At 44.2% G+C, this 18,152-nt stretch overlaps 1 protein-coding gene across 6 annotated transcripts in view; it reads left to right on the forward strand.

The window, feature by feature from the left end:
- Positions 1-18,152, forward strand: part of Lnx1 (ligand of numb-protein X 1) — a 115,183-nt gene that overhangs the window by 95,084 nt on the left and 1,947 nt on the right. For 5 of the 6 annotated variants that reach the window (XM_085691771.2, XM_048415138.3, XM_085691772.2 and 2 more), the window contains 3 exons: positions 4,946-5,080; positions 8,596-8,773; positions 10,284-10,509. In XM_085691771.2, the coding sequence (XP_085547897.2) occupies positions 4,946-5,080; positions 8,596-8,773; positions 10,284-10,509 (539 nt within the window). Of the gene's footprint in view, positions 1-4,945; positions 5,081-8,595; positions 8,774-10,283; positions 10,523-18,152 lie in introns of all 6 variants that reach the window. The other variant, XM_085691774.2, reaches the window with a different exon arrangement.

Consider the following 18,152-nt stretch of genomic DNA (forward strand, 5'->3'; position numbering starts at 1 on the left):
GGCTCGTGTTACCTACGTTTACTCTAAATGCAGGCTTCAGCTCACGAGTGTGCTCCGTACCTGGAAAGGAAAGGCAGAATTTTGTGAGAATTTAAACATTCAGGTCCCTGGGAGCCAATAAGAACCACCAGTGAAATAAGACCTGCTAGGTCTCTCTCTGTGTGTGTACAGATCAGCTTAGCTCATATGGAATCCAACCCCTACTTACATAAATTGTCTTACCGGGGTCCTGGAGTCAATTTACTGCACACAGACTAAACTTAAATCTCCTTAAGCTCAATTCCCAAGGCCTGGAAGATTGCTCACTAGGGCTCTAAATTCCCTGTTTTCTTGAGAAACTGGGACCTGGAAAGCAGTGCAGTGCTTCAAGGTGACCTTCACAACGAGTTGTGCTGAATCTTCCGTGCAGCTGCACCCACCAGTGTTACTGGTCCCGGAGACCCCACTGCCCTTTCTCCAGTGTGGTACCCCCCGCGTGTTTATTCCTTTACGGCGAAAGAGAAATCATCCTGGGAGTAGCAGCCTCCAGTCCCCTAGGGAGAAGTGGGGCTGAGGCAGAGGAGTGGCTTTGTCTGTTGACCCAACCATCAGCATATTCAGGGACTTGGGAACCAAATTATTATTTTGACTTTGTCATTGCGATCTATATGGCCCTGCGTAAGTCACCAACTGTACCTGCAACACCGCTCCCTTTCTTCTTCCTAAAAGACTCGATGATCTTAAGGAAGAGATGGTCAAGGTCAAGAAAACCCCTTATGAGTGAGCAGAAGACTAAGTACAAGGCAGCTGTCCCCACAGCTGATTCTGTAGGTCCCATTCCAGCTCTCACCTGACTGTGTCAAAGCACTGCCCTTTGTAATACGCATCTCCTGGGGACCTAGACAGTGCCCAGGGGCTGCCTGCTCCACAGAGCACAGTTGTGGTCTCTAACAGTCAATTCGGCACTCCCCCCCCCCCATCTCATGTGTTTGTACAGAATGGCACTGTGCAGCACACCAGAGAAGGTGGAGACTTCTTGAAGTCTATAAAGCCAGCACAAGAAACACAGCAGATAAAGCCATGTGAGCTGTTGCTCACTTGGGTCACACCTTAGATGTCAGCACTCAGGCAGAGGCCGTGGACCTTTATGCACTTGAGGCCAGCCTGGTCTACATAGTGAGTTTCAGGCCAGTCAGGGCTGCAACAGTGAAACTCTGTCTCAAAAAAAAAAATTTAAGCATATAATAGATATATGCACATGTAATATATTATACTTACACATCATATATCATATATTTGGAGATACATATTCATATATGTGTATAGACATGTATATTCATATACATATATATGTATATATATACACACACACATATATATCCCCAAAGCAGTGCCAATGCCTTATTCAATTGGACTTTTCCTTACAAATAGGGAAGCCCTTGACTGGGGGAGAAGCTCACACTGCCATGTACAAGTTCTCTATCAACTGCCTATAGTTAGCAATGGCTCACTTTGTCACCATTTCTCATTTCTGATGAGCCCATCTCCTGCGTGTATGTGGGCGCGGAGCCAGGAGTCATTCTTGCCTTCCTCCTTTCTGTGCCTCTGCCTTGTCTTCCCTTTCATGTATCACAGCCCCACCAGTGGAAATAAAGACTCAGTGCCCAGGACCGTTCCTCAAGCCTGACTCCAGCTGCTTGAGAGTTAGAGCCAAGACCAACACATTAGCCTACCCCATATCTCCAGGGCTGTGAAGGAAAGCGCACCAACCTGTCTCCCTAAGAACAATTCACGAGGTGGCTGGTGAGAGCCACAGAGCCAGTCTTGCGGAGGATTTATTTGCAAGTAAATGGATACCAGTGTTATTTATTGGAGTGTTGTCTTGCCAAGGCTTCATTCTTGAGCCAGCCTTTGAAAGCCCAGTGAAAAATGTGTGCTCACTAGTGGGAAGGAAATGGCTTGTGCAGGTTGTTCCTTGGCAATTCGGGTTTTTGCCCATCGGGATGAGCCATGCATAACTCCGCAACATCCACATTTCTTAAGGTGTTACTCAGAGCATGTGCTGCTCACTGTTCAAGACAGACAGGACACAATTCCAGCCCAGAGCAAAAGCTCTGCCAAGCGCCTTCTCAACACTGGAGTTTCCCCAAAGATAAGAGAGCAAACTCAAGTTCTGTGATTGAGGTTTTGACCCGCGTGTTCATTGCTACTTATCTACCCATGATTGCTTCAGAGAGTCCTTGACGATAACCTTTGAGTGAGGCTTGCAGTCCAGAGGAAGAGACGCAGTTATTGCAACACTCTTAGGAACTGAACACAGTTGGTGATGCCATAATCCTGTGTTCTCTGCTTTTCTCATGATATGCTTCCTGGGTGCTGTGTGTGTGTGTGTGTGTGTGTGTGTGTGTGTGTGTGTACATTTTGCTCTGATGTACACTTCAGATGTGGTGAGGGACCCCAGGGAATCCAAGATAGGCTAGCAAAGGGAGGGCACATAAACACTGACTGGGATGGTTAGGGCTGTGCATAAAGAAAACAGGCTAAATTCAAGCTTCCCCTAGAGAGCCATTTGGTAGCATTTTCTACCATGGATATGGAATGAATCTAGCTCACCTAGCTCCCCATCCATTGTGATATTTATCATACTCTTACTACACCCCAACAATTGTGTTAAAAGTTAGTCTAATTTATAGCCACTTACCTGATGACCCCCGAGTTTCAAGAGAGCCTTTGGATAGAGATATCAGTATAAGGAAGGATTGATCTGGTCAGTACTGGCCAACTGTGAGGACCCAACCGCACTGGCAGAGTTCGTGGTCGTTAAAACCCTCGTTCCTGATGGGGAGAGGGAGTTATGTGCTCTGGAAAGGAAGGCGAGAGAAGTGATGTCTTGGTCTCTGTGGACTGTTGTGGAAACAAAGTCCCCTAAACAGAGCACCTTCCTAGTATGAGCAGAAATGCATTTCTTACAATTCCGACTATCAAGATATGGGCAGGTTCAGTACCTGGATATGCCCCCTCCCATTTAAATCCCTGTGTGTGATGTGTGCATGTATATGTACATGCGTGCATTCATGTGTGTGAATGTGGGCATGGACATGCCACAGGAGGTGTGTGCTGATTGGGGGACAAACCAGAGTGCTGGTCCTTACCTTCCATCCTGCTGGAAAGTTTCTCGTTTGCCGCTCCATGTGCCAGCCAGCTTCTGTCTCTGCCTGCATCTCATCACAAGAGCACCAGGATTACAGACCTTTGCTGCCTCTCCCATCTAACATGGGCTGCGGGGATCTGAACTCAGGTCCTCATGCTTGTGCAGCAGGTCCTTTATCCCCTGAACCATCTCCACCCCCAAACGACTTTCTTCTATGTGGTACCTTGTTGTATCCTCACGTGCTGGAAGGAACTCATGGGGACCGAGTCAAAAGCTCACCCGGTAATACCATCACCTCGGGGGTTTAATATTTCCACATATGAGGGGTACACAATTCAAACCACAGCCAGCAAAAAGCCAGCATCTTGATCCCCAGTGTCTGAGTTAATGGAGACAAGCAGGGACTGCCTGGCCCTTCTTTAGTGACCTGACTTCTCCATGGCCCCATACCCATGCTCATGTAGGAGGAAGACAGGCACATCAGTCTCTGTGGTGAGTAGGCATTAGCCAAAAGGAATAATGACACAAGCTGTCAGACCTCACATTTTTCCATCTTCCTGCTTCCCAAACCTTGTTTCGCTCGGGTACCTCTCTAACCGCATCAAATCGTGCATCTTCCATCGCCACTTTTCACTAAAGCAGTGGAAGGATCCATTGCCATTGTCATTTCAGCTTCAGTAATCCATCCTGTACCTATGAGTTCCTCAGGCCTAGGGTGTCTCAGTGTCTGGCCTGCAGATCTGAAACCTCGGGGATTGGTATGTCTGGGGTCTTGACACCCGCAACCAGGGATAAAGGAAACCGACCTGTGGCGAAAAGCTAATTAGTGACTTACTATGTGGAATGAACCTTTCCAATAAGCAGTACATTTGCTATTCTGAATCTTCTGCCTAAGTACCAGTGTGCTTAAGGATCATACTTGGTGATAGTCACTTAAAAGCGTCAAGGTGCAGTGGCTTTAGTTCGGCTGAGATCCCTGTATTCCGAAGGTTCAGTGCCTGAATCTCTAAGCTGACACAGTATTTCCATTTCTGCAGTGTCAGGGTTGCCACCTCTCACCCTGGTCAGTCTTTACCGCCGACCATTGAGCTAGAACTGATGCTGGCTGCTTCACACCCTACACCTTGTTCTGTTCAAAAAGGCTTTTGGCCACGCTCCTCTGCTGCCAGGCTCGTCTCTAAGAGCACATTAGTGAGATACAATGGTGTCTCTTCAAAGACTTGCATGGGTCAGACCTTCCTTAGGTTTTTTGCCTTGAAGTGATGTTTAGTCCCTGGTTTCAAGTTAAAGAGAATAGTTTATGCTTTTGCCAAAGTAGAAGCTGGGTACTGACATGAGGAATCTAGAGTAGGGGCTGGAGAGACGGCTTATTGACTAAGTGTGCATGCTGTTCTTGGAGAGGACCAGAGTTCAGTTCCTAGCACCCACACCCTGTGACACATAACCATCTGTACATAGCTTCAAAGAAATACCCTTTTCTGGCCTCGGAGAACACCTGCACTTACATGTACATACTCACAGACACACGTGCACATCTACATATAACTAAAAATAAAATAAATGTTTTAAAATATATGTCCTTCCAGCTTTGACCACATTTTTTAAAATGAAGAACTGTAGAGGGGTTGGGGTGGCCCTCAATGGCGGAGCATTTATCTAGCATGCTCGGAGGCCCTGGGCTCAGTCTCCAGCGTTGCACAAGAAAAGAAATGCTCGACACTTTATTCTTCCGTTAAAGTAAAAATGAACATGGTATCCTTGTAAGGACCTATGGTCAGGTCTGTGAAGTGGCTAATTTCATGTCCTCTTGTCCAGGCCAGTGAAAGACGTGTTCACCTCGTCGTGTCCCGCCAGGTTCGACAGCCTAGTCCAGACATCTTTCAAGAAGCTGGCCAGATCAACAATGGACGGTGGTCCCCAGGCCCAGGGGAGAGGAACGTGGCTTCTAAGGTGAGGTCCAGGCAGGCATGTCTGCAGCTCCTACAAAGGGCTGTTTCTTGGGGAAGTTGTATACTTTAGGGTCTCTAAGGGCTATCTCTGGACTTTGTCATTTCAAGAACTTCTACTCATGAAACTAAAAAGCCAAAGTCCTGTGTCCATACTTGGGAGGTAACAGGTGTCTCCCATCCCAGCAGGAGTGGGAAGGTGCTGGGTGTGTGTTCAGTCCCAGCTTGCAACCCTTCCAGAGGGACCTGATTCTCAGCCCAAGCCAAATGCACAGCACATTTTTAACCAAGGATCCTTCTACATAAGGACTGCTTTCCATCCACTTTGAAATGCAACAGGGGCTTTGCTTGGTTTCTGGTTTTTGGGTTTCCCAACCTGCCTGGAAACGATGATAATTTCCCTGCTATTTTTAATATTTTTGTGTTTATACAAGGGACTAGGAAGACACTTATAATACTTCAAACCCTTGGGACATTAGGGAGAGCAGCACTTGGACAAGCCAGGAGTACACATCTAGTCTTATGGCATTCAAATTTAGAAATTAAAAAAGTTATTCATTTATTTTATGGGTCTAGGTGGATATGTATGTAGAAATACATGTGCTTTGGTACATGTGTAGAGGTCAGGGGATAACATGGCAGTTTGTTCTCTCCTGCCACCATATTGGTCACAGGGCTTAAACTAACATCATCAGGTTTGGTAGAAAGCTCCTTTACCTACTGAGCCGTCTCTGTGGACCCAGCAGAATGTATCTGTGAGTATAATACTTCCTTCCACCTTCCTCTTTGCAGCCTGCCTTCAAGCGAGGTGATTCAGCCCAGTTGTGCTTGTGTGTGACTTCTATTAGATGCATTAGACTTCATTTAGATGGTTGTCTAGTCAATACAGACACTGTCCAGTCCAGCTTAAGAATCCAATGACCTTGGTTTAGCATTCTGTCATGAGGATGCTCAGCTTGTAGCAGCCACTTTCCCTGATAGCTGATGCCATTTTGTTACTTGTTACTAAAAGCAAACAGGGCTGGAGAGATGGCTCAGTAGTTGAGAACACTTGCTGTTCTTGCAGGGGACACCCCATCCCCACCCCATCCCCACCCCATCCCCACCCCATCAGTTGTTCCCAGCACCTACAAGACAGCTCACAACTATCTATAACCCTAGATCCAGGGGATCCAATGCTCTCTTGTCTCTAAGGGCCATGCTCACACATGATGCAAAATACCCACATACATAGAAAAAGAAATCAATGTTTAAAAAAATCAACCAAACACCCTTATATGTAGCCTATTTCTGAAACAGAGAGGATGGGGTGGATGAATGCCTTTTCCTTCCACATCAGGGTCATAAGGTGAGGTTTTGGAGCAATGTTTGCAGAAAATAATCTCTGCTTAATAATCAGGAAACCTGAGATCACCATTATGCTAGATCTCCAGCCATTCACATCTCCACAAGACCTTAAGTACCATGTTTATGAGAAGCAATCTTAGACAGACCAAGTACACCCTGCTAGCAAATTTTATAGATAAACTCCCTGGTACCTTCTTCCAAATAAACACAGTTAGTATTTTAAAGTTATTCTGAGAGTTTTCACCAATATCAAGCTATATGTGAGATTTTTAAAAATCTTACATAATGCTTGTATCTACTTAAGGAATTCAGTTGGATTAAGTAGAATGTGTTATATTTTCATCCATTAAACTACTAACAGGCCTGTGTCCCAATGAAGCTTTATAATTCCTGCCTACTGTGAGCCACAGAACAGCCAGGACAGTCTAATTGGATCTTTACTATGGCCCTGTGTCACATGTCTGAATTCCTGGAAACACACTGGGAAGCCAGTTCTTTTCAATCATACTTCTACCTGCCTTCTGAAATGCCCCGACCACCCAGAAAGTAATGGGCATGGCCGTTTAATGATTTGTATTTTAAGCTGGCTAAGAAAACAACATGGTGTTTGAAAATAGGAGAAGTTTAAATGCTTCCAAGAAATACCACAGAAAGAAAGCCAGGACTCGTGGGAACAGAAAAGATATCCAGTTGAAGAGTTAAGCATTAATGGCCACCATCTTTAGTCCTGGGGTGACCTGTGTGGAAAAAGAAGGGGAACATGACTAGAGAAGTGTCCCAGAGACACAGTACCCATATCCCCGAGGTGGTTTTATATCAAGCTATCGGGCGCATGGGTAGGCCCTAATGCTTTTTAGACGTCTAAAATGTTTGATGTTTTAAACCCTAGGTGAACATTCTAAAATATTAATATTGAATACAGCTTCTTAGTTGCCCATATTTTTTAATCAGCTTGAACAAGTCAGGTTTCTAAACTTTAGGGAATAACACAAGTTGGGAGTGAGGAGAGAAGAGACGAGGTTATGTCTGCTTTCCTCCTCCTGCTCCAAGTTGGGCAACTCAGTGTGAAGAGTTTACCGAGAAGTCTGGGTTTCTCCATCACTACCATCCCACACCTCTACCTCCGTTGGGTGGGGAAGGCAGAAGGCCATCACAGAAACTGGCCATGTGCCGTCCTGGTGTTCAGCCACTCGGTCCAGCTGACTGTCTAGCTCAAGGCTGCCAAGACTGTTTGGAAAGCACCAAAAATTGGAAAGATGGATAAAAACTGGGCAAATTTCTGCATGTGTGCACAGTTTGCGGGCATGCTTGAGCGTGTGTTTATTTACAAACATGTAGGTGCATGTGCACGTGTGTGTGTGTGCATGCAGAGGCCACAGCATGGCCCTGGGTATCTTCATTGGCTGATCTCTACCATATGTCCTAAGGTTGGGTCTCTTGATGAAGCAGAGCTTGGCTATTTCCTTCCATCTTGCTCTGTGGATCTCTGAACTCTGGATTACCGTGAGCCACCATTTTTATATGCCTGGCTTTTGAATGAGCGCTGCAGATTTGAACAATGATCCTCGGGCTTGTGCAGCGGGTGCTCTGGCCAAGGCATCACCCCAGGTCCGTTTGTTTTAAAACAGAAAAGCTTGCTAGGCTACCAAGATGGCTCAAAAGGCATTTGCTGTCAAGCCTGACAGATTGTGTTTGATTCCTGAGACCCATAAAGTGAAGCAAGAGAACCAACTTCTGTAAGTCGTTCTCTGACCTCCACATGCATGCTACAGCACGTGCCTCCCAAACCTACATACACACAATAAGTAAATAGATAAATTTTAAATATGAAAAAATGTACCGATATTCATGAATAATGAAGCTCCTACCACTGTCAAAAACAGAGGACTCCCTTGAGAGATTTGGGATAGAGTTTACTTTGTAAGCTCCAGATTTCTGCCACAGTCACCAGGCTGCTCCCTTTCTACGTTTATGTTCTGTTTTGAAATGTAAATTTCTCTGAGCAAACATTTGGAATCGGTGATGCTCTCTCGAACTCTGTTACATGATGGTTCTCTTTGCCTGTTCTCGATGACACCGGGCACCACCACCTTATCGATGCACTGAAAAGTGTGTGTCTGTGGAAATGCCTTGTGAGTGCATGTGCCATGTTCTTTATGTCTGTGCCTTCAGCCCCTCCATCCTGCAGCCACTTGTCATGAGAAGGTTGTAAGTGTCCGAAAAGACCCCAGCGAATCTCTCGGCATGACCGTTGGAGGGGGAGCATCACACGGGGAATGGGACTTGCCTATCTATATCATCAGTGTTGAGCCCGGAGGAGTCATAAGCAGAGATGGAAGAATAAAAACAGGTACAAAATGAAGAGGATGGAGGTGCTGGGGTGGTGGAGCCTGGGGAGGACTTGGCAGCTTGCTGAGTTAGCTAACTGCTCTCTGAGGCAAGGGGACCGTGTGAGAGAGAACTGGCCGCGATGGCTGTGCCTCTTTGACTGGGATGAGCATGATGTAGTCCAAGCCTACTCCTCTTTGTGCATGTGCGTGGGTGTGAGGCATCTTTGCTGGGAAAGCTAGAGTCTCTAGACTTTCTGGGCTGGACAGGCCATGGACGAAACCCATGAGCCAAGTTACTCCTAAGGCATGATTTCATTCCATACATTCTAACTGGTTCTTTGCCTTTAGCGAAACTGATTCATGAATTGTGCCATTTTGTGGGCTAAATGGGATACACTAGTTGATAGATGTTGGTTCTGTAGTGTAACTAAATAGTGTAACCATTGGAGGGACCTGCTCACTGGTGAGAAGGGAGCCTGTTAGCCGCTCCTGTTCTGAGCTTCTCTACAGGAAGGGAGGTATCCAGCTTACCTCTGCAAGGATGTGTTCTTAATAACACTGTTCAAGCACATGGAGAGGTTGCCTGGGTAGAGGAATTGTGCTTTTTAAGAGCTCATATTTAAGACCAAAGAAAGAAATAAATAAAAGTTTCTCAAGTACAGTCACTGTGCCTGATGAGCTGGGGGTGGTTTGGGGAGTGACATGGTACAGGGTTTAGTCAGACGATCAAAGGATGCTTCTTTTTGAGTCATCAGCATCCAAGGCCATCGTCACTTGTCATTTTACTCCTGTGTTTAATTAATTATTCTGTATGAAAAAAAGATGATGTATAAAAGGTACCCCCCAAAAAAGTAAACAGGAAATAAATAGCAAAGATGGGAAGATATGTTTTAACATAGCTCTTGCTGTTCATCAAGCACCTGGGTGAAGAATTATGAGGCCTGATAAGAAGTGACTTAACGAGAGAACATGTAGCCTGTGACATACGGGGCAGTTTGGCACAAAGCAGGAACTGAGCTACTGCTAGCGCTGCACAACACAGAGATGCAGGGACTAGAAACGGTACCTGAGAAAGAGAGCTTTTCATCTCTGCAAAAGCTCAGGTCCAGCCCTATTCTTCGTCCCCTGTGGGCTCCTGGGCCAGACACTAACACCTTTTCAGTCCCTGTTTGTTGGTAGCATCCCACACGCCAGGCTCCTATGAAGGCCCTGGATTCTGTGTCAACTGTTCTCACTGTGTGCTCAAGAAAACAGGAAATTAAGAGTAAAACTGTAGGCTGTCTTTGGCAAAGAAGCCACAAAGCTAGCTCACGTAGAATGACAGCTGAACCTAGTAGAGACTCCCAACAAGACATTCGCATGCTCTGTTTACCATTTGCTAAGGTGAGAGTCAGCCTCAGGTCACTCTGAGCTGCAGTGACACACACCTCTCCTCACCCGGCCCACATGCCCCGTCAGACTCTGCCCTTTCACGTGTGGAGCAGAAGCCGTTTGCACTCACTGAGGATGCCTCTGCTTCTCTGGCCTCAGGTGACATTTTATTGAGTGTGAATGGGATTGAGCTCACAGAGGTCAGCCGGACAGAGGCCGTTGGCCTACTGAAGAGCACGTCCTCCTCAGTGGTACTCAAAGTCCTGGAAGTCAAGGATCAGGAGCCCCAGGAAGACTGCAGCCCAGAAGCCCTGGACTCCAACCACAACATGACCCCACCTGGTGACTGGTCCCCATCCTGGGTCATGTGGCTGGAATTACCACAGTGAGTCCCAAATGTAATAACCCTATGGATGCTTTCTCAAACTACTCTTTCACTGTCTTGGGCTGATTTATGGGTACAAACATCTTACTGATAAGACCCAGTTTTGTCTGTGGGGCTATTTGAGCCAATTCTGTCTGCTGTTGGCCAATGCAAATCCATATAGAAATCTTAGGGTGGGTGTAAAAGTCTAGATGGAGAACCTTCTAGATGTTTTCTTTGAGGAGTTTGCAGGGTTACCGGGTGGCTTGTGTAATAAGGAGTTCAGCTGACTGACAGAAACTTACTCTTGTCCATACTCACAAGCTGAGCCCTGCTCAGGGAGATGCCTGGGAGCTGCACACTGGCTGTGGCTTCACTCAGGCTGCAAGAGGCTCTGACTGTATATACAGCAGTACAGAGCACTGTGGCTTCATAGTCAAGGATCTGGTAGTTGGGGGATTCTCCTCAGAACATCTTTCTCCTGTGATTCTCCTGGAAAGTTCTTTAGGAAGCAACTGGATTGCCATTTTACTGAGGTACAATGAATCCTTGCAATGAACTATAAAATTACCTGACCTGATGACCTCTGAGGATTTGGAGAGAGCCCCACAAAATGGCCATGCATGTGAACTGTGACTATTCAAAGGATAGATAAATTTGATGTTTGCTTCCCTGGACAAGAGCAAAAATCAACTGGTCTTTAGATTGCTGCCTCTAAATATGCAGCTTGAGTTAAAAATGGTGTCGCTGATGCTGGACATGCTGGAGACGGATGAAGTAGGGGAAGCAGGCAGCATGTTTGGTTTTGAAATATTTTCTGGAAGGTAGAGATAGATTGTATTGATTTAGTAGCCTCAAATACAAACTGTTCCAGTTCTCTTTAGAGTCTCCACTAGTTGATTCATTATTTTTAAATCAGTAGGTCTTTCAAAGTCCTTAGAAGGTAGAACACTGAGCATTGAGACAATTCAGATACTTTACAACTGAACCTAAGTAGGAGACTGCTATATTGAGTAAATTATATACATATATTGCGTATGTATATAGAGCATATGGGGCCTTGGCAACTGTTCACTCTGCTGTTGTAGCATAAAGGCAGCCTGGACCACCAGACCATTCATGAATGAAAGCTTGTGGGCTTGGCTGTAGTTTGATGCCCCTGGCCTAGATATCAGTGTACTCACTCAAACACAGTGGTGGCCTATGAGCTCTTATGTCCCAAAGTTTTATAAAACTTAAAAAGAAATGCAAGAATTGATTTCGGGCATCACGATACTGTGTCATCAATGTCCACTGCCGGTGGGGACAGGTCAAAGTGCACATTTGTGAAGCCAGGTGACAGGCTGGGTGGCTATCACACTATTGTCACTTCTGTTCCTTGGGGTGGCACCTGTGATAGTCAGGGTCAAGCTGTGTGAAAACAATGCTATCTCATTCCCTTCCCTCCACGCTTGCTCCAATCTTTCGCTTAATGTTTGAGAGAACTGTCCTGCTGTTTCAGCTCTTCAGGGCCTCATGATACCTGCTTTCATTTTTCCCGAGTGTTTCATCTGTTTCCTTGTTTTCTTCGCTTGTTTTCATGAGCACTCCCTCTCCCCAGTGTTCAGTCACATGGCTGTTCCTTTGGGACCACGTTCATTCTGTTTCACCCCTACTGTTTACATTCTATATACTTCCCTTTTCTCAGTGTATCATCTTAGGCTTTCTTTTCTGCTTCCGCCCTCCCTCTAGCCTCCACTCTTTTTGAAACAGAGCCCAGGCTGGCCTCAAATTTACAATGCCCATCTCTGCCTTCCAAGTATTGGGATTATAGTCATGTGTTGCCATGCCTGGCACCATCTTAGAAATCTTCTCCTCTGCATTGAGCTCTTGCTCATGGCATAGAGCAACTGCTGCAGAGGTGTTTTAAATCATAGTGCTACAATTGATTACCAATTTCATATTCTACAGAATTCTATATTCTATATTCACTTAACACTTGTCTAATGAGTGGCTTTATTTATTTCTTTTCTGCCACCTTTCCCCACCTGCTTTCTTGTGTAGCATTATTAACTCAGTTGGTTCAAAAATCTTCGGGTGGGATCATTTTCTCGGACCAGCTGTCTGCTGAAGGCTGATAAGAGACAGGATCAGAGCCATATTCTAGGTACTAGATCTCCTTGGTACAGGGTTTGTGTATTCTTCTAAACCAACTGAGGTCAGCCTAGCAGGCTACCCACAACACCCTGCCATCCCCGGGCTCCTCTTTCCCACACGGGTATCTGCTGGAGTTCTCACTGCTTTGCGCAGTGAGTCTCCCCCATCAAGCTGAACCTGGGGAAACCTGCCTGCCCACTTCCCCACTTCCGTTGTGGTTAGAGCAGGCCTTCAATGTGGTTTGTTGGTTCTTCTCCTGCTATCATGTCCTCTCAGTCAAATTTCCTGTTTGATGCTCTTTGCCCTTTGGCAGCCTTGCTTCATACATGGTAACTCTGAATTCTGCTGAAGACGGACTGCTTTTCCTCTTCCAGGCTTCCTAGTCGATAGCTGGTAGTGAAGTTTAATGCACAAAGGGACCTTTATTCTGTAAGATTGAAATTTGATACAATATACAAACTTAGTATAACTACACTGGCATTTTTCAGGCCTCAGTCCCTCCTTGTCCTAGTGTTCCTAGGCACTATGGTACTTTGTGGTTTATGAACTCCAGTGTTAAGGCTTCAGTTTCCATGGGGTGCAGGGCGGGGATCCACTCACACCTATAATCTTGAGTGCTGAGTCTCAAGAAACCTAGTCTTTCCCCTTACCAACACAACAGCTTTGTCTTACACGTCTCTAGCCATTTGAGTAAGTGATGTAGAGTAGATTTCCAACCACGCGTTGGCAAAATTCATTTTTCTTGAATTGTTATAATAAGATTACAAATAACCCTTTAAAATACATGCACAGAAACATTACAGATACATTTTATCTTTTACTCAAAAAAGCTTGAGGAAAAATATTTGTCCCAATATGCAGTCTTGCCAGTTCCCTAAGGTCCTCCCCCAGGGAAGAGGCGTGTGTCAGAGATGCAGAGCGACACAGAACAAGCGTGTGAGTGAAGGGGAATTCCCATTTACTTAGCTGCTGTGAGGCTAGAACAGGCCTTCACCGTGCTTTTGTTGGTTCTTCACTTACTTCATTCACAGGCTGGCAAGGCCTAGTGGGTGCCAGATTTGGGCAATGGCAAAGAGCAAGGGTGAGTGATAAAGACGCAGACAGCAGCGTGTTATTAGTAGTGCACTTGTTGAGAGCCCTGCTCCAGACATTCGGCCAGCTATACAAATTATCAGCTGCCATTCAACACGAGGAGACGCGGAGAACACTGATGACATTTTACTTTGTGGGCTCTCAGGGCCCACACTTCACATCTGGAAGTCTTTCAAAGCATGCTCTCATTCGGACCAGCATGATAGAAATATGCATTAACGCACTTCCCTAAGAATTTAACACTTTCCTCTCCTGAAGTCCCTAACCTATTTTAATCAGGGCTATCAATGATGAATTGTAAGAAAACAGACATCAATATTTTTCCTAGCGAAGAACTTTTGAGACTTCCGTCATGAGATAGGTCCACTGTGCTGGTCCATCTAAGCCAGGCAGTCTAACAGTAGCCACAGAGCAACTGATGCTTATGAGCTCTGAGCAAGAGCCAGGCCTCTTCTGAGAGCTTCACTTGCTCTCTGCACACTTCAATGCACGTGAGAATCACAGGCTCTTGATTCAGGAAACTAAGGCTCAGAGCAGTCAGATGATGTGCTCGCGCTGCATGGCAGAGCCACAAGCTGAGTCCGCCATTCTTGACTCAGTCTGTGATTTTAATCACGATGCATTGCTAAGTTGGAAGCATCCCTGAGAATGCTAAGCCTATATATAGCTTTAGTAATTTGTCTTGTTTTTGTTTTCTATAATAAAACAGTTCTGGAGAAGCTTCAATGCTGCTTGCCAATTTAGGGAGGCTATGATTTCTAGTAATTTCCCTTACCACTTTTCCTGTGTAAGTGTGAAGTTCCATTAGTCAAAGGCAAAATGGCCACATCATTTCATGAATAAAGTTATTTTTAAAAATGTATCGAACACCTACCTATATGTAATATGCAAAATGATGCATTTTAATGTTTACCATAATGGTGGACCTTTCAAAAGAAATAAAAAATGGCTTGTATTTCTGAAGGTCTTGAAAAACCATTTACTAATAAAACAATAAGTTCCTTATGTACCAGGAAAAGCCTCTCATAGACTTCAGAATCTAGAGGACAAGACGATATCATGATAAAAGAATCTATTATTATGAAAGTAAAAACTAAAGCTACCATAAATACTCAGCGGATCATTTACTAAGAGCCCCATTTGAGCAGATGGTTTTGTTTGTTTGTTTTAATCCCACTGGTTGAATAGGCTCCTTGCCTAGGTAGCTAAGTATCCCCTGAACAGACACTTCATCCATGGCGTGAGCACAGAGCAGCAGGGTAGTGCAGGCAGGAGGAACGAACAGTCAACACAGGGGCCCTAGTGCAGGCGCAAAGCTGACCTGACCCAGAAGTTAGCCACACAAAGCAGCTCTACATTATACCCAGAGGTGAAATTCATGGTAATGTTTACAAGTTAGGGCAAAAAGTTAAAATATCTAGACAGGGCTAAAAAATTATAAAAAGGATGGAAACTGGTTACATAGTCAATTTTCTGTACACAGGGTAAGTTTCATCTATTACTTTTTCCTCTCAAACGCAGCTGTCGTTTTTCTTCTATAAAAATATTAATTTACAAACTTAGTGTACTTGGTGTATTTGTGATTCCAATTTAAAAACAATGACAAAAACTGTTTTTTAAAAAAAGACAGGTCAAATTAAGACCAAAGTATTCAAAATTGTTAATTCCCTATGGCTAAGATAATGCAATAATCCAAAGTATGGTTAACAAATTCATGATCCATGAATTTAACAGCATGGGGGGGGGGGACTTTACAATTCAACCCAGCTTGATGGATGGATTCATTTTACATTATAAGGCTAAGCTTTTGTTTTGGCTTCTTAAGAGACAATGCCATCTTTGTCTTAGTATCCCTCTGACTTAAAACCACACAAAGCAGTGTTTCAAATGCTTTATTGAGTAAATTGGTATAGAAGGAAGGTTTAGAGAAAATTTAAAAGAAGGTTTATGCGTATAAGTGATGTCTTAGGGTTTTCCATTGCTGTGGAGAGACACCATGACCACAGCAATTCATATAAAGAAAACATTTAATTGGGGTGTCTCACTTACAGTTTCAGAGAACCCATTATCATCGTGACAGGGAACATGGCGGTGTGCAGGCAGATATGGTACTGGAGCTGAGAGTGCTACATTTTGCAGGCAACAGAAAGTCACACAGAGGGAAGCTTGAGCAGAAACCTCAAAGCCCATCCTCACAGTGCCACATCTCCAGCAAGGCCATACCTCCTAATAGTGCCACTCCCTTTGAGTCATTTTCTTTCATACCACAAGTGTTTTGCCTGCCATGTAGATATGTGTACCACATGCATGCCTGGTGCCCAGAAGAGTGTTATTTGTATCCCCTGGAACAGAAGTTAGACAGTTGTGAGCCATCGCGTGGGTGCTAGGAACTGAACTTGTGTCCTCTGGAGGAGCAGCCAGTGATCCTAACAGCGGAGCCATCACTCCAGCTCCAAGGCTTTGTGTCTTGAGCAGCTTGACTACACATGATCAATTCATTCACTGGAGTTAAGGTCTCTGTGAGCCTAACCATAACCTCACCGGGAAAAATGACCAAAAGCCCCTGCCATTCCTTATGCCAAATTTTTCTCAATTAAGCCTAAATTGTGAGAATGAGCTCAGAGTAGGAAAAAAAGCTCACATTTACATCCAAAGGCTAATGTCACTTAATCTCAAAGGTCACTGATTAAAACCAGCTGCCAGGTTTCCCAGTGGGGAATGAAGTAATGCAAAGAAAAAAAAAATGGTCTTCAGTTCCAATTATCCAGCCTGACGCTGAAAGATTTTAACATAGTGAGCTCTTGCTGCTACAACAAAGGCAAATACTCAACACAGTTTAATGGAAAATAAAAGGCTAGCATATGGGTACCTTCTTGAATTGAAGCTCCAGGAGGACAAGGATTTTGCATATTCAGTGATATTCCCCAATGTCAAGTGCATAGTATAGATTCAAACATCTAAAAACGGACCCATAGCTGATGCCTTCTCCACTATGAAGAGTCGAAGAAAACAAACACACTTGTAATTTAATTAGGTTGAAAACTTTAATAATTTTAGATAATTGTACTTATAGATGACCAACATAAAATATTTGGACAAATAAGGCCCACAGAATACTTATTGAAAAAACAAAACACAACAATGGTCCAAAGAATGAGATGCATTAGTTTTAGAGATTCCTTTAGATACCTATTTATGTTTTAAAGAGTTGGTCATACCCCTGGAATTACCTAATTACTACTTTCCTACCAAACAAAACAAAACAAACTGGGCACATACCTACCAACAATGAGTCTCAACCTATAGGTCACAACCCCACAACAAACCTCTATCTTCAAAAACATTGACACTATGATTAACAATAGTAGCAAAATCACAATTATAAAGTAGCAATGAAAATAATTTTATGGCTGAGCATCACCGCAACATGAGGAATTGTATTAAATGGGTCACAACATTAGGAAGATTGAGACCCACTGCCCACCAAGGTGGGAATGTGTGATGCTTTTCCTAAGTCATCAAATGAACAGGAACTTAACAGTGTGATAGCTAAAAGACCACTGCTCTTTCAGGATGCATGTGCTGCTGACAGAAGGCTTACTGGGAAATAAGACAAGTACTTAACAGTAAAAGTGTTTTCACTAAATACAATTCATTTATACTTTGTTACCATTTCAATGAAAGAAAATGTTGTACATGATGCTAACGTATACAAAACAAAAATGGGCTTGTTTTATTTCAAATGAAAGCAACAGCATGAAAAAGGTTCTATTAGTCATGGTTCTCTACGGAAACAAAAGTGATACATAGATATATAGATTTAGTGGAATGGTTACTCCAACAAAAGCTGTCTACGAATGGAAGGTCCAAGAAGACAGTAGTTGCTTGGTCCTGAGGTTGGATATCTCAACTGGTCTTCAGTATAGGCTAGAATCCTAAATAATTGGGCTCTAGTGTCAGAGAAGGAATGGATGTGCCAGCAAGAGAGAGCAAGAACAAGCAGGCAAAGAGAGCAAGCTTCCTTCCTCCATGTCCTTTATACAGGCTGCAGCAGAAGGTGCAGCCAAAAATAAAGGTAGATCTTCCCACCTCAAAAGATGGATTAAAAGTCAGTCTTTCCACACAGGGCAGTCGTGGTGCACACCTTTTTTCCAAACACTTGGAAGGCAGAAACAGGAGGATCTCTGTGAGTATAAGGCCAGTCTGGTCTACAGAGGATGTTCCAGCCAGGGATATTACACAGAGAAACTCTGTCTCCAAAGAAAGAAAAAGAAAAAAAAAAGTGGATCTTCCTACTTCAAATGATTTAATTAAGGAAAAAAAAATTCTCACTGATATACCCAGCCACTTGAGTTTATTCCAGATACAGTCAAGTTGCAACCAAAAATAGCCATCACAGTTGTTAAATGATGAGGTGGGCCAGAAACCAGTATAAT

This window comes from Myodes glareolus, chromosome 8 (assembly GCF_982192425.1).
Source record: "Myodes glareolus chromosome 8, mMyoGla1.1, whole genome shotgun sequence".
Lineage (NCBI taxonomy): Eukaryota > Metazoa > Chordata > Mammalia > Rodentia > Cricetidae > Myodes > Myodes glareolus.